Below are 15,649 nucleotides of genomic sequence, written 5' to 3' on the forward strand. Positions count from 1 at the left end.
GCTCATTTGGAAAATAATTTAATACATGTTCACACTTTGTCAGCAACAAGATTCATGCCTGAAACCCTGACATCATATTTATAACAAAAGTGTAAAACTTTTATCTCTGAAAAGTCCTCGTTTCACAGACTGCTGCATCAAGGTTCATAATTTAAGTTTCAAATAAAAACCCAAACAAATTTTTACCCCCAAACAATCATCACCTGAGAGGAAAAAGCAGTGCACAGGGAAATGCTGACTCAGGACTCCCCCTGGTCTCTGTCTGCTTTGCATTTTAATGTTCTTTATTCTGTTAATACATGTCAGGGCCACACCCCATGTGGGAGGAAGTGGCTTTTGCAATCCTTTTGTAGGATTTACTGTTGATAGGCAACACTTCTGGCAGGGAGGGAAGATAGAATTGTTCCACTGTGGGAAGTTTTACAGAGCCCTGTGGCATTGCAAGACTTGGAACAGCTGAATCTCTGCCTGAAGTGACCAACACTTTGTTATTTGAATTTCCAGCAGTCAAATTGCTGGTAAAGTAGATGTTATCAGGGAAAAAAAAAAAAAAAATAACAACAACAACAACTTAAAAAAGGTAGATTAAGCCATTTTTCCCCTCAAAAAAGTGACTCCAATCTGTACAGCCTCACAGCTGCCCTCCTGTGCTAACCCACTCCCATCAGAGGAACTCAGAAAAGAACTTTTTAAGGAAAAATTAATGTCCAATTTTCTGGTACAAACTCCCCACAATTATCTGTGTTACCCAGCAGCTTCTGTAAAATCCTCAATACTTTGTCCCTGAGGCCACAAAATTCTGCTTTACAGCAATTCTGCAGGATACTCCCAGAGCCTCAGCTCAGCATTCACCTCTCCCTCCTCACAGACTCCTCCAGGTGTACCCCTGATAAAAATTGGGTATCAGTGGAGTTCAGAGGGGACACCAGCACTGTCTGAGCTCCCCTTGTGCTCAGGGAAAACGGGAAACCTTCCTGACTCATCCCTGCTCGGGCTCCAAGGGAAGCAACATCAAACATGACTCAAGGCAGGTTTCTGGAGCTTCCCTCCCTTCACATTTCCTGTTCCAAAGACCATTTTCCCTGGATTGCTCAACTGGCTGGACAAAGATCAGCTCCTTTTGCATCATCAGCATTCAAAGGAAGAAACCCAAACCCACGGATGAAGTTCCTGATCAGCGCTGATTTCCCAGCTGTAAATTAAATGAAAAGTGATGGTTTATATCCATATTTTGATTTCTGCTCTATTAAAAGTACAGACAGCGATCAGACAGAGTATCTGAATTGCAGATCTAAATTGACTTGGGTTTGGTAATCCTCTTTAAGCTTATTTTTCTGTGAAATACTCTACATGCACGTCGAAGGCTCTGAATATTGTTCTCAGTTTCTGATAAAGCCTTTAATTCCACATCAGCAGGGCTTATCCTTCTACTCCCTTATTCCATGGCATCCAGAGGGCTGCAGACTCCGATTCCAATGGAACCAGAGCACACACAGAGCCACCCCATGCCCTGTGAGGAGGCTGTGAGCACAGGCTGTGAGCACAGGCACGGCAAATCCATGGAAAATCCCACCCAGAGGGACGGATCCCTCCCTCCTCTGCCTGTGCTGCACACCCTGCCACGCCCGTGGGCACTGAACCAAGGCTGCCTGGGCACTACCTCTGTGTCCCTGAGGATGAATCCCGGGTGGCAGAGGGGCAGCAGGCAGGATTCCTGCTGGCACTGCGGGATTCAGAGCTGGAAGCGCCGCTGGGCCTCGTCGGCGATGGCGGCGGCGATGGCCAGGGAGGAGGTGGCGGCGGGGGACGGAGCGTTCCTGACGTGCAGCACCCGGCTGCCCACGGCCCCCGAGCCCCCGTCGAACACAAAATCATCCACCAGGTTGCCCTCGGTGTCCAGGGCCTGGGCTCTCACACCAGAGGGACCCCTGCGGAAGTAAAAGCAAGGAGGAGCAGAAGGAAAATGAGCTCCCTATTGTAAATGCAGGTGAGCCCAATGGGAAGAATGCTGATGTCTGACTCCATTCAGAAGGCTGAATGATTTCTTTATTAAAACAATGCTATAATACATTAATATACTACATAAAGGAAGATACTAAAACTACAAACCTATTTGTTCTGACTATAACTCTAACACAACTCGTGCCCCTCTCTGAGAGTCCAGCCCCACGTGGGTTGGATTGGCCACCAGGCTCAAACAATCCTCACTAGAATCCAATCAAACACTCACCCCAGGGAAACAATTCTCCAAGCACATTCCACATGGAAAAAACAAGGAGCAGAAATAGAAATTGTTTTCTCTTTCATTTCTCTCTGTGCACCTCAATGAAAAATCCTGAGAGGGAGAGAAATGTGCTTGCCACAGGTCCCGAGTCAGGAAATGAATTCCTGTGAGGAGGTGTCCAGAGAGACAGGGAGGAGGGCAGAGAGTGGAGACAAAGCATATTTTTGGGGAGTTTTAACACTCAGGAGGTAGAGTGGGGGCATCTGACAGTCATGGGATCATTGAGGTGGCCAAGCTGTGAGCTTAAAGCCCATCCAGTGCCACCCCTGCCATGGCAGGGACACCTCCCACTGTCCCAGGTGCTCCAAGCCCTGTCCAGCCTGGCCTTGGACACTGCCAGGGATCCAGGAGCAGCCACAGCTGCTCTGGGCACCCTGTGCCAGGGCCTCCCCACTCTCACAGCCAGGAATTCCTTCCAGTATTCCATCTAAATCTGCCCTCTGTCAGGTTGAGGCCCTCATCCTACCACTCCTACGCCCTGTAAATAATCCCTCTCCATCTTCCTGCAGGTTCTCCTGAAGTACTGCAAGGCCACAGTGAGGTCACCCCAAAGCTTCTCTTCTCCAGGCTAAACAATCCCAAAATTCTCAGCCTTTGCTCCCAGCAGAGCTGCTCCATCCTCTGATCATCCTGGTGATCAGAGGAACTCCAGGTCCTTCCTGTGCTGGGACCTCCAAGGTTCTGTTTCATATTTTGGTGGAGGAAGGGACCAAACCCCTGTCAAGTTTTCTGCTGTTCAAATACGAGATTTCCCAAACAGAAGAAGCTTCTTTTACCTGAGAACATCACTGGTGGTGACCTCAGGGATGAACTTCTGCAGCTGCCTCACCTGGGCACTGATGGAGAAGGCTCTGTACAGCTCCCCCAGGCCGTAGGACACGTTCCTCAGCACCAGCTTCCACAGCCCACTGCAAGGGGAGAAACAACTGCACTGAGGGAAAACCTGCCTCAAAATGCACCAGGTGCAGCTGCTGGACAAGGCAGCAAATGCAACTGCAGGGCACAAGTTCCCATCCCGAAAATCAGGAATCACATCATGCTTTTTATTTGAGAAATACATGTTTGTCCTTCTCTGCTTCAACAAACCTTGTTCACAGACTTGTGGCATTGAATTAATTCTGAATTCCAGTCCTGGAAGTGTTCCAGGATTTGATGGAGCTTGGAGCAACTTGGGCAGGGACCCCTTCCACCATCCCAGGTTGCTCCAAGCCCTGTCCAAACTGACAGGGATCCAGGGGCAGCCACAGCTGCTCTGGGAATTCTATTTCAGGGCCTCCCCACCCTCCCAGCCAGGAATTCCCAACTCCCAATCTCCCACCCATCCCTGCCCTCTGGCACCGGGAGCCATTCCCTGTGTCCTGTCCCTCCATCCTTGTCCCCAGTCCCTCTCCAGCTCTCCTGGAGCCCCTCCAGGCCCTGCCAGGGGCTCTGAGCTCTCCCTGGAGCTTCTCCTCTCCAGGGGAACATTCCCAGCTCTCTCTCCCAGCCTTTCTCTGCTCCCAGCACCTTCTGCAGGTATTTAATGATGCTGTCTAAGTTGATTAAGTTATCACAGTGCAAACCAACCCTGGAAAAGCTCCACCAGCACTTTCCAGTGAGCAGCCACATTCCCAGACTGGCTGAGACATGTCCTGGTGGAAAATTCAAATATGAGACCAGACAAAGTCAAATGCCTTGGGGAAGTCAACCCTTATCAGCACAAGTGTCTTGAAACACACCAAAAAGGTGGGAAAAGCAGGATTTTGGACAAAAAGTGGCTTCCATGGCTCACATTTCAACAAGAGCAGCCAGCAGACGCAAACATGAGGCATTACCTGTAGGTCACAGCATCTAAGAAGTCTCCAGGGCTGAAGTCCAAGAGTTTGTAGCCCTCTCTCTTAAAGGCCAGCACTGCATTAGGGCCAAGCCAAATGCTGCCATCCATCCTGGGAGTGAAATGGAATCCCAGGAATGGGAAACGAGGGTTGGGAACCTGCAATGGGACACAGGAGTGAGCAGAGCTCTTACAAACAGCAAATTTGCCATTTCATTTCCCATCACAGCAACAAAACTCTGAGTCACAGAAGCTCAGAACTGGCTCTGAGCTGCTTTTGCTGCTTGTTAATTGTGCAGTTGTGGCATGTCATCAATTAAAACACTGGAGAACAGAGCAGGGCCAGATAAAGCTGAATTTTAGGGAAAAGGAAAACTAATTTCAGGGGGGAAAAAAAGTCCACATGATTTCTTAGGATATAAGCCAACGACACCCTGATTTTATTCACCAGCAGCAATTATACTGCAATAAAATAGAATACAAAATATTAGGAAACCCATACTGTGTGTTCAAACCAGCCTGAACTTAGCAGGCATGGTTAATGCTAATAATAATGCTAATAATAATAATAAATCTGCATGTTCTTTTTTTGTTCCACTTCCTCCCTCCCATCTCAAGACAGGATCCTGAATCATTGCCAGGTGAGATCAGATAAATAGCAATGCCCAGCATTCCAATTTTCCCAAAGATCCAGTATTTAGCACTTAAAGCCAGTCTCATATTCAGAAAATCAGTGTTTAAATGTACAGAATTAGCTAAAATGCTGCCCTAGGAATTCTCTCCACTTGCTCTGTAACGACATTTTCTGTCTGGGATTGCTGCTTCTCCTCCCATTATTTGTCTATATTAGGTGGTAGAAAGGTTGTTCCCCTTTCTCCCACATCTATTTTTAATGACAAAATCAGTTAATTCAAAAATAAGCTTGAGAGGAAAGTACCTAAATCGGAGTGTTGGGTATCAGGACAAAAAATTGAACCATTCATCAATCATTCATCACAGAATCCCAGAATCACCGAGGCTGGAAAAGACCTCCTGTGTCATCTGTGAATTTCCTGAGGGTACAGTCAGCCCCTTGGTCCAGATTATCAATAAAGAGATTAAACAGGACTGTTATAATTACTTAAATAATAAATAATAATTGGCTGTCATCGCTCCCTGACTTCTGAATCCTGCCTACAGATTTATTTTAGGACATACAGAAATAATTTAGAGTTTTCTGGATATATGGCAATGTGTGGCCATTCCATCTTTTCTCTATTAAGTAAAAAAAAAACAAAAAAAACCAAAACTAAAATCATAAACAAAACTGGCAATAACTTCCCACATGGCACTTCCATGTTTTCCTAAATTAACAAAAAAATTAACAAAATCCAAGCTGAGCTGTCCAAAACCATCTGAATCTCCATCCATGTGTGTGTATCACTGTCCGACAGAAACAACCACAGAATTTTTTTCCTTTTTCTGCTTTTTTAGCAGCTCTTAGGGCACCCTGTGACAGACAAACCAGGGGGTACATACTGGATAAATATTTCCTTTCACCAAGTAAGACTTTTCTGGTTTTAGCACCAAATAATCCCCCCGGAATGGGACAATCCTGGGCTCGGGGCTGCAGCCGCTGATCTGGGACAGGCGGTCGGAGTGAAGCCCTGCACAGGTCAAAATGTGCCCACAGGAGATCTCCTCACCCTGTGGGAAACAAAAAACCATGTTAAAATTCCATTTATCGCCTTAAAAAAACACTCAGAAAAACCCCACAGGCATTTATTTAAATAAATAAAATTTATTTAACTTATTGAAAAAAAAATTAACTTATTTATGTAAGTTAAATAAGGATGTTCACTGATTTGACCTCACAGGGTGGGAGCAGCTACACAAATTGACAGCACACAGGTAAGGACAGCTGCTAAATATTAAACACCTTTACCATCTAAATAAGTTAATAAATAAAAATTAAAAACTACTATCTATTTATTTAGCTCACAGTATCTGCTTTTAAATATGATTTTTTTGTTTTCTCCAACTGAAAAATGTTTGCATCAAAAAAATACCAGCATTTGGTGGAAAAAAATCTTAAGAGATTTTGGAAGCTGCTTTTTAATGAAAGAACAAAAAAATAGGAGAAATAAAGCAGCAGAACTAAATTTAAAAATGACCAGAGGGGTTGTGAAGTTGTTTTTGTTCCAGATATTCCCTCCTGAAGGTGAACCACAGTTCCTGACTTGCAGGAACAGCAGCTGTCATGCACCTGTTTCACTGAAGTAGTTCTGGTGATAAAATGATAATAAAATGATGCTAAAAGCCTCTTTATCATTTTATGGATGCCAGAGCCCAAAAGTAAACATGAAAATTGGTGTTTGTCACCAAATGAACAAGTCATAAAGAAGTTCTTGGGAGCACAAGCATCAGATTGTGCAAATAAATCAGATAAGGGATGTGAATGTTAGGCAGCAGAAAGCTGTCGTTTAATATTTTACATAAACATTATTATTATTATCAAATAATTTGAACATCCTCATTGTTGAGAACTGATTGCAGTTGTTTTATTAAACTGATCATATTGCTGAATAGCAGCTTTTTAACCTTTTTTTTTTTTTTTTGAAATTATTAATTCACAAGAAAAAAAAAAAACTGAAGAAAAGGAGAAGCAGCTTCCTGGAAGGAATGAAAACTTGTTTTTCACCCTTACCTTTTTGTTCCTAACAATGACTGGGTATTTCAGGCCTGCAATGGAATTAGACAAGAGAAGGAGTTACTAAAACAAGTTACTAAAACAAGTAACAGAGAACTGACAGAACAAGCAGCTTGTCACCAGGAAGGAATTTTCCACTGGAATATTTTCTAAGCTATGGAAGAACTACTGTTGTCATAATTAATGTTGTTGGACATGACTGTTATTTATTAATTAATAGGGTTTTTATTCTTCCCTCTGTGTGCCAGCACACATCCAAACTGCCTTCAGAATAAGGAAAATCACTATCACAAGAATAAACATGCAAGATTCAGATAAATCTTATTTTAAGAGGAGAGAACAACTTTATTTCTCCATTTTACACTTTCTTCCATCACTTTTAAATGTTTCAGCTGAAGGGTGACCTGCCTGCAAAAAAACCCTGAGTTTGCTGAATACTCTCATTAAGATAATTTTGCCTTTTTTCTCATCCCTAGGAGAGAGAATTCAGAAATGTCATTTCAGTTAAAACAATTGTGTTTTGAACAAAATCTTTGTAGCAAATGAAGGGCAATAAAATCCAGCCTTACCATCTTCACTTTCTGCAGAACTTTCTTTGGCCATCTCCATATTTGTGACTTCGAAATCAGTCAGGATGGTCCCACCTGCTTCCTGGAAGTCTCTGGCATAGGACTGGGCCACTTGTTTGTAATCCACAATGCCAGTGTAGGGAGAATCAAGGGCCATCAGTCCCTGGAAGGGTTTCAGAGACACAGAGGATGAGTGAAGTTGGAATGTTTCATCTGCAATATCTGCACTGCCACGAGAAGGGAGAGCTGCTGTCACCCCACGTGCTCAGCTGCACCTGGAACACTCAAAGAGGCTTTTAGGGAGCAGATCCAAAATGTTTACAGGGAAAAGAAAAAGACTGAAAAAGATTCTTTTCTAGAAAATTTCTGTCTGTACGTACAACTGCCACTCCTAAGTGACACAGCTACACCAGAGCAAGCTGCCAGATGAAACAGCACAGGGAATTCACATCCAGCCTTTCCTTTCAAACAAAGACAAGACTAATCAATAACAAATCTGTGCTTCACACATTCCTCCTGCTGTGAGAACAAACTGGCTGAGAAGTGCTACATAACAACCACACCAACTGCACTGAAATGGGCTTGATCCAAATCTACTTTTATGGTTGGGAAGGAATTTTCAGGCTCTTCTGAGCTTGAACCTCAAAGCCAGAAAAGTATTTGTGTTATATTAAAATATGTTTTCACCTGAGAAACAGCTCTGACAATTAGAATTAGAAGCTCTTACAATTAGCTAATTGGAAGTATGGCAACCCCTTACCCTGCAGAAGGGCTCCTTCTCCTTGATTTCCTTGGCTCCAATGAGTTTCAGCCCTGGGACATTGTTCTGCAGCCCCCTCTCATACAGAGCTTTGAGCCTTGGAATTTCATCCTGTTCCACGGCTACAATCAGCTTCGGGAAAGGAAAAAAGGCACAGCAGTGAGCAAAACAGAGCCAGGGCAGGTTTGGCATCAAGCACGAGCAGTAGTGAATGAGTGAACAATAAATCCAGGGGGTGAAGAATGGTTGGTGCCATTAATTGCACAGAATTCTGTTGCTGAGGAAGCACTAATATATCACAGAGAATTAAAAAGTAAATGCTAAACTCTTTGGGTAGTAGTAGTTTGGGTTACTATCAGTTGACAATATTTGCCAGAAGCAGCCTGAGACTACAAGTCTGCATGTGAGAGAAGAGAATTTGAATTTAAAGAACCACTGGGATGCTTTCAGAAGTAAAACTGAACTCAACCCAGGATGCACAAACCTCCAAGAGCCTCAATTACAGAGTGAGGACGTGTTGTGACATGGTCTGAGTGGAATTGTACCAGGAGTCTGTTCACAGCTATCACAGGAGATAAATCCAGGCTGTGAATTACCTGTGCCAGCTTTGCATAGGCCATGATCCTTCCAGGCCAGCCCAGCTCTGGCACCTCACAGATGTGAAGCTCTCCAAGCCTGGGGCTGCTTTAGGGAAAGCTGAAGTTTCACCATTATCTTCCCTGGAGTGAACACTGCCAGGGAAGTGTCATGGAAACATGGAATTGTTGAGGTTGGAAAAGCTCTCTAAGAGTCCAGCTGATCCCTCAGTACTGCCAAGGCCACCACTGCCCCATGCCCCCAAGTGCCACATCCACAGAGACTTTCAATCCCTTCAGGGATGGAGACTCCAGCACTGCCCTGAGCAGCTGTGCCAGGGCTGGACAACCCTTTCCAGGAAGGAATTTCCCCAATATCAAACCTAAAGCTTCATGGTGCTACTTGAGGCCGTTCCCTCTCCTCCTGTCCCTGTTCCTGGAGCAGAGCCCGACCCCCCGGCTGTCCCCTCCTGGCAGGAGCTGTGAGAGCCACAAGGTCCCCTGAGCCTCCTTTGCTCCAGGCTCAGCCCCTTCCCAGCTCCTCAGGAACTCTCCAGCCCCTTCCCAGCTCCTCAGGAACTCTCCAGCCCCTTCCCAGCTCCCTCAGGAACTCTCCATTCCCTTCCCAGCTCCTCAGGAACTCTCCATTCCCTTCCCAGCTCCTCAGGAACTCTCCATTCCCTTCCCAGCTCCCTCAGCCTCTCCTGGTGCTCAAGACCCTTCCCAGCTCTGTTCCCTGCCCTGGACATGCTCCAGCCCCTCCTGTGGCTTTGCTGTGAGCAGCCCAGAGCTGTCCCCAGCACTGGAGGTGTCCCAGCAGTGCCAGCACAGGGGACAGGCACTGCCCTGCTCCAGCTGCCACCCTGCTGTTGGTACAAAATTCACAAATTCAGCTCACCCAGGCTCCAGCTGACCCCTTCAGGACAGGAGCTTTGAACAGGCTGTCCCCTCAGGTGTGCTGCTGCACAGATCCACAGTGCCACCCTGTGCCCAGCGTGGCAGCAGAGGGAGCAGGGACCAGACACAGCTCCAAGAAAAAACATGGAATTCAAATTTATCCCTCAGGGCCAAAACCTTGGGGTCAGGGTAGGGAGTCCTGTGGAAACAGCAGCTCAATGCCCAGCAAGGAGCTGGGAAATGGGATACAGAACTGGGAAATGGATACAGAACTCTGTTTCACTGAGCCTGACCACACCTGGAATGCTCTGCCCAGTCCTGGCTCTCACCAAAGACACACTGAATTAGAAATGGCTGTAAGCCTAAAGACAGGGTGGGGAGAATCATGAAAAACCTTCCCTCAAACTGAGACTCATCAGCAGGAAGGGATGGTTTGGGGGCAGGAGGGCATTATGCACATTTATGTACATTATATACATTTATGTATAAAATTATGTATACGCTAGATACATTTATGTATAAAATTATTTATACATTATATACATTTATGTATAAAATGATGTGCACTTTGGAGAGTGTGGAGAAAACCCACGACCAGGCCTGTGCCATATGTTGTACCACACACCACACAGCTTCAGTTTCCAAGGGTAAAGCAGGGAATCCCAGGAATTCCTGTACCTTTCCACACTGTTTGTAGGGAATCCCCTTCTGGTCACAGTATTTGTAGCACAGGGCTGCCCCCTGCACGCAGAGCTTGGCCTTCAGGGAGCCAGGGGTGTAGTAAATCCCACTGTGGATCACACCGCTGTTGTGTCCACTCTGGTGATGGGCTAGAGACAGAGAAACACATTGTTAGAGCTCATTTGTTCCAAATTCATCACTTCTGCTGTCAGAAAAATGAGTTGATTGAGGTCCTGCCTTAAATCAGCATTGTAAGAGATGATCAAGTGAGAGAACTGCACAATTAATTCCTCCCCTGGCCTCAAAAGGTGAGAGAAACACTGACACAGCCAGCCCTGGTTAATGATAATCCATCACAGCCTGCATTGTGTTGGACCAACAGGGGAAAAACCCCTAAAACCACAAATTTTTCCTTCGAGAACAAACCAATCAATCAAAATGTTTTACAGGCTAAAATTAATTTGAAAAAATGCAATTTTTACAATGAAATGTATCCCTTAAGGCCTAATCCAACAATGTATCTGTGCAATCCACAATTCCTTTGGACATGCTAGCAGGCCTGGGAGGATTTTTGAGTATTTGTGAACTGGGTTAGGTTGCTATTTCCTCTTTGCAAATAGATAAAAATAGAGGTGAAAAATACCACAAACATTTTTAGTGAAGTAATTTGGTCAAGCTTAAGGTATGGATGCCCAAAGGCCATTCCTGCTTGGCACTCGCACAGCTATTAAGGACTTGGGGTATGTCTTGGGGATAAAAAGTAATTTTGCATCATTCATGGAACATCTCAAGAGCAATTTATAGCCAGGCTGATGGAGCTACTTAAGACAAGATTTTGAACTCACAGGTCCTGTTTGGAGTTCACCACTGATGTCTATCCCTTGGGATTCTGCCAGCTCCATGCAGGACCTGCCTGTGTCCTCCCACAAGCTGCACTATTTCCATTTCCTGGTTATTCACCCTCCTTGTCCTCTCTCCTGACAGTGCAGCAGCAGCACTCAGGATCTTTGAATTTCAAATTCCCACCCTGAAGTCCCAGCAGCAAAGCACAGACCATGACAACTCTGCTGAAGGACACATCCTTGGGAGAGGGAGGAAGAAATCCCCTGTTAGGGGAGAGTCCTGGCACTGACATGTAATCTCAAGCTGCACCAAGGGAAATACAGGTTGGATATTAGGAAAAAGATTTTCATGGAAAGAGTGATAAAGTTCTGGAATGTTCTGCCCAGGGAGGTGGTGGAGTCCCCATCCCTGGGTGTGTTTAACAAAGCCTGGATGTGGCACTGGGTGCCAGGGTTGAGTTGAGCTGTTGGGGCTGGGTTGGACTCGATGGTCTTGAAGGTCTCTTCCAACCTGTGAATTCTGTGGGAGCCATCACAGAATTCCAGGATGGTTTTGGATGGAATGAACTTTTATAGATCACCTCATTCCACCCTCTACCACGAGCAGGGACACCTCCCACTATCCCAGGCTGCTCCAAGCCATGTCCAGCCTAGCCTGGATCACTTCCAGGATGGGAAATCCATCACCCACTCCAACAACAAGTGCAGCTGCTCTCCCACCACCACTGCCCACGAGCTGCTCCCTCCACACAGACACCCACGGGATGCTGAGGCAGCGGGCACAGCCTCCCGTGGGTCCCTGTCCCCGTCCCCGCTCCGTACCCGGCTCCTGCTCCTTCTCCAGCACGGCGAAGGCCAGCGAGGGATGGCGCTGGATGAGCTCCCGGGCCGCCGCCAGCCCCACGATCCCCGCGCCCACCACGGCCACGTCGAACGAGCTGCGGGGACACCACGGCCGTCAGCACGGCCCCGTGGGGACAGGGACACGGACAGGGCGTGTACGGAACAGAGGGGACGGGGAAAGAGGGAAGGAGATCTAAGGAAAATGGAATAGAGGAAAGTGGATAGGGGTGATGAATAATGTCCAGCGGAAAAGGATAAGGACAGCAGATAAAGAATATAAAGGGTGTGAAAAACGCCCATCACTGGTTTTTAAAATTTTTAAAAGTTTAATGATAATAAAATGGTTATAAAAATAGTACTACAATTAGAGTAATAAAAATTTAGAGTTAGGACAATAAAAAGCAAAGAATTATGGACATCCATCCGAATGCTCTCAGACACTAAGTCATGAAAAGCCTACCTTGTGAACAAAGGAATAACCTTAAAAGCAATATAGCCTGTTGCATATTCACATATCTCATACATGGTGCATAAATTCCTTGCAAATTAAGTTTTTCTGGTTTTTGTCAGCTTCTTCCCCTTAATCCTGGTGGTTCCATAAAGACAGAGAGAAGGTGGAAGAATGTTTGTCTTTTCCAATAAGCAGGCTGCAATTCTTTATGTGCCCTGTTGCTGTTATCTCTGTGCAAAGGTTTCTTGATTATCTCATCTCTTTCTTGAGCTAGTTAAAAAGTATCTTACATAGCATAGTTTCTATTTTAATATTGTGTTATAACCTAAAAATATATTTAACACATTACTTAAGAGAATTAATACAGCATAATTTTCAAACATTACACATATAATATTCATCGTAACATTTGCAAAAAGCCGGTCATAAAACATTCATTTTTTTCACACAGGGGAAGTGGCTATAGAGAATATAGGGGATAAAGGAGAGAGGAAAAGGGGAGAGGGAAAGGTGATATAGCAAACATAGAGGATACAGGTGAGAGGGACGGGGGTAGGGGAAGGGGGAAAGGATAGGGGAAAATGGTACAGAAAGGGGACGGGGAAGTGGATGAGCAGAGGTAAGAAGAGAGGGGAAGAGGATAGGGGAAAATGATACAGAATGAGACAGGGGAAATGGATGAGCAGAGGTAAGAAGTGAAGGGAAGGGGTGAGGGGAAAGGATAGGGGAAAATGATACAGAAAGACAGGGGAAATGGATGAGCAGAGGTAAGGGGTGAAGGGAAAGGACAAGGGAAAAGGATGAGCAGAGGTAAAAAGTGAAGCGAAGGGGTGAGAGGAAAGGATAGGGGGAAGTGATATAGAAAGGGACAGGGGAAATGGATGAGCAGAGGTAAGAAGAGAGGGGAAGGGGTGAGGGGAAAGGATAGGGGGAAGTGATACGGAAAGGGACGGGGGAAATGGATGAGAAGAGGTAAGAAGAGAGGGAAAGGGGTGAGGGGAAAGGATAGGGGGAAGTGATACGGAAAGGGACGGGGGAAATGGATGAGAAGAGGTAAGAAGAGAGGGAAAGGAGTGAGGGGAAAGGATAGGGGGAAGTGATACGGAAAGGGACGGGGGAAATGGATGAGCAGAGGTAAGAAGAGAGGGAAGGGAGAGAGGGGAAAGGACAGGGGACAGGGACAAGGCTCAGGCGGCTAGGGCAGGGGAGAGGCCGGGTCTGGGGAGGAGGCCGGCTCGGGGAAGGCGCGGCTGCGGCCGCCTCACCTGCGCCGCCGGCCCTGCAGCCGCCACAGCGCCGCGGCCCCGCCCGGGCGCGCGCGGCCCCTCAGCGCCGCCGCCATCTTGGGGGCGGAGGGAGCGCCGGGCCGCGGCCGCGCGTCCTCCTCTCCTCTCCTCCTCTCCTCTCTTCCTCTCCTCCTCGCCTCCTCTTCCTCCTCCTCCTCTTCCTCTTGTCCTCCTGCTCCGCTCCGCTGGGCGAGCCCCCCCGCCCTGCAGCCGTGGGTCCCGCCGGGCTCACAGCCCCGGTCAGGCCCTGAGGGCGGCGCGGCCTCCCGCTGCTGCTGACAACATCTGCCTTCCCCCTCTGCCGCCCGCCAGGAGGTGATGATGGCTCTGGGGACGCTCTTGAGGAAGCCGCCGCTGCCGCCGGGCAGTTGTAGAGCCTTCTGGGGATGGCTGAATGCCGTGTTCAACAAGTAAGAGTGAGTCGCTGGTTAATAATTAACTTTCAGAGCCCTCAGATCCTCTGCGCGGTTTGTGAAGCAGAACAATCGAGTCCCTGCGCTGCAGAAAATGTTTTGTGTCATTAATGCTCCTCTTTCCCCCCATATTGCATGTTGGTGGTTGGGCAGGGGTCAGTCCGTGCCTGCCTCCCCTTCCCAAGCCGTGACATTCCAGAGGGAGGTGCGGGCTCTGCCCCTGCCCTGGAATGGGCAAGGCAAGCTGCCCACATGGATCCCATCCCTGAATCCTGGTCTTCATTGACCCCAGTACTCAACCAGGAGCACACTTGTCTTTCCTTACAGACATGGAAGGAAACAGAGTTGAGTCCAGTTGTATTTGTATTCTTTTTTTACTAAGAAGCATCTGCCACTTAAAAAAACCTCACACCAGACCGAGCACCGCACAATCAAAAAATAACCTGTATACCATTTTTAGTAAATCACGTCCTTACTTCTCTGACCGTGCACACAACCAGATACTACGCAGGCAGGGATGTTAATTACGATTAATTACGGAATAATTGTGCCGCGCTACAGCCGGGCTGTGGCTGCTCTCTGTGCCCTGCAGGGTGGACCACGAGCGCATCCGAGCCGTGGGTCCCGACCGGGCGGCCTCGGAGTGGCTGCTGCGCTGCGGGGCCCTGGTCAGGTTCCAGGGCTCGCCCAAGTGGCAGCAGGACTACAACGGGCTCCCCACGGGGCCCCTGGGCAAGTACAAGATCGAAGCCATCAACGCCACCGACTCCTGCATCATGTACAGAGGGTTTGACTATCTGGGTAATGTACACACGGTGATTGTTCTTAATGGGTGTCACTTTAACTGCACCAAAATAGGAAGAATGGTGTCATTTTTCTGCTTCCTTAGCAAGATACAGATAAATAATTTGTGGGTTTTTTCCTACTTTACAAATATTTATCAGTCCCCAAGGTTTTGCTGGAGGTGTGGTATGAAGTGGAAAGACATTGAGAACTTCAGCTTTTACGTGAAGTGGCTGCAGCACTAAGGAGGTGCCACAAATTTTGATGAGTTTGTGGCAAAAAGCACTATAAATATTATTTTTCTTCTGCACCAAGGGATGATTTTGGTGTCTCTGAAGTTGTAATTCTGCTCATCCTCCAGGATTTTGTGATGTCTTCATAGACAAAAAGTAGGCTCTCTTAAATGTCTTAAAAATAAGTGATTAAACAGGTTTCAGGTGGCCTTTAAATAACGGAAAACAAAACGGGAACAGGCTGTTTTATTTTTCCATAGCAAGGGACCCTGAATTTCTGGCATTAGCACTTTCTTATGTCGGAGTCATTGTTTATTACCAAAAATTGTGTAGGTTTTCTGTTACTTGCCCATTTTGGTCCTCTTGAAATCTTACTGAAATGGCTCAAACCTCGAGGTTTTCCTAAATCTGAAGTAGCACAAAGGGACTTTGGAGATTCATTGTGTATAAAGGAATGTGTTGCTGGGTGGTTTTAGGGGCAGTTATTAAATGGAGAACTTAACCACCAGCACAGGCTGGTGCTGGAATTC

At 46.7% G+C, this 15,649-nt stretch overlaps 2 protein-coding genes across 3 annotated transcripts in view; one reads left to right on the forward strand and one right to left on the reverse strand.

Annotated features, from left to right (window-relative positions):
• L2HGDH (L-2-hydroxyglutarate dehydrogenase) lies at positions 1 to 13,746 on the reverse strand. The gene is made up of 10 exons (XM_077783869.1): positions 13,670 to 13,746; positions 11,933 to 12,048; positions 10,266 to 10,417; positions 8,116 to 8,247; positions 7,356 to 7,518; positions 6,784 to 6,818; positions 5,616 to 5,783; positions 4,099 to 4,256; positions 3,061 to 3,192; positions 1 to 1,928 (listed from the first exon to the last, which is right to left on the reverse strand). The coding sequence occupies exons 1-10, from the start codon at positions 13,744 to 13,746 to the stop codon at positions 1,733 to 1,735; spliced, it is 1,329 nt and encodes a 442-aa protein (XP_077639995.1). The 3' UTR covers positions 1 to 1,732.
• The window catches only part of DMAC2L (distal membrane arm assembly component 2 like), a 4,344-nt gene continuing 2,216 nt past the window's right edge, over positions 13,522 to 15,649 (forward strand). Inside the window, exons 1-3 of one of the 2 annotated variants that reach the window (XM_077783871.1) lie at positions 13,522 to 13,538; positions 14,003 to 14,100; positions 14,696 to 14,904. In XM_077783871.1, the coding sequence (XP_077639997.1) occupies positions 14,009 to 14,100; positions 14,696 to 14,904 (301 nt within the window). In that variant the 5' untranslated portion in view covers positions 13,522 to 13,538; positions 14,003 to 14,008. Of the gene's footprint in view, positions 13,539 to 13,733; positions 14,101 to 14,695; positions 14,905 to 15,649 lie in introns of those variants that run through there. The other variant, XM_077783870.1, reaches the window with a different exon arrangement.

This window comes from Lonchura striata, chromosome 6, assembly GCF_046129695.1.
Source record: "Lonchura striata isolate bLonStr1 chromosome 6, bLonStr1.mat, whole genome shotgun sequence".
Classification (NCBI taxonomy): domain Eukaryota; kingdom Metazoa; phylum Chordata; class Aves; order Passeriformes; family Estrildidae; genus Lonchura; species Lonchura striata.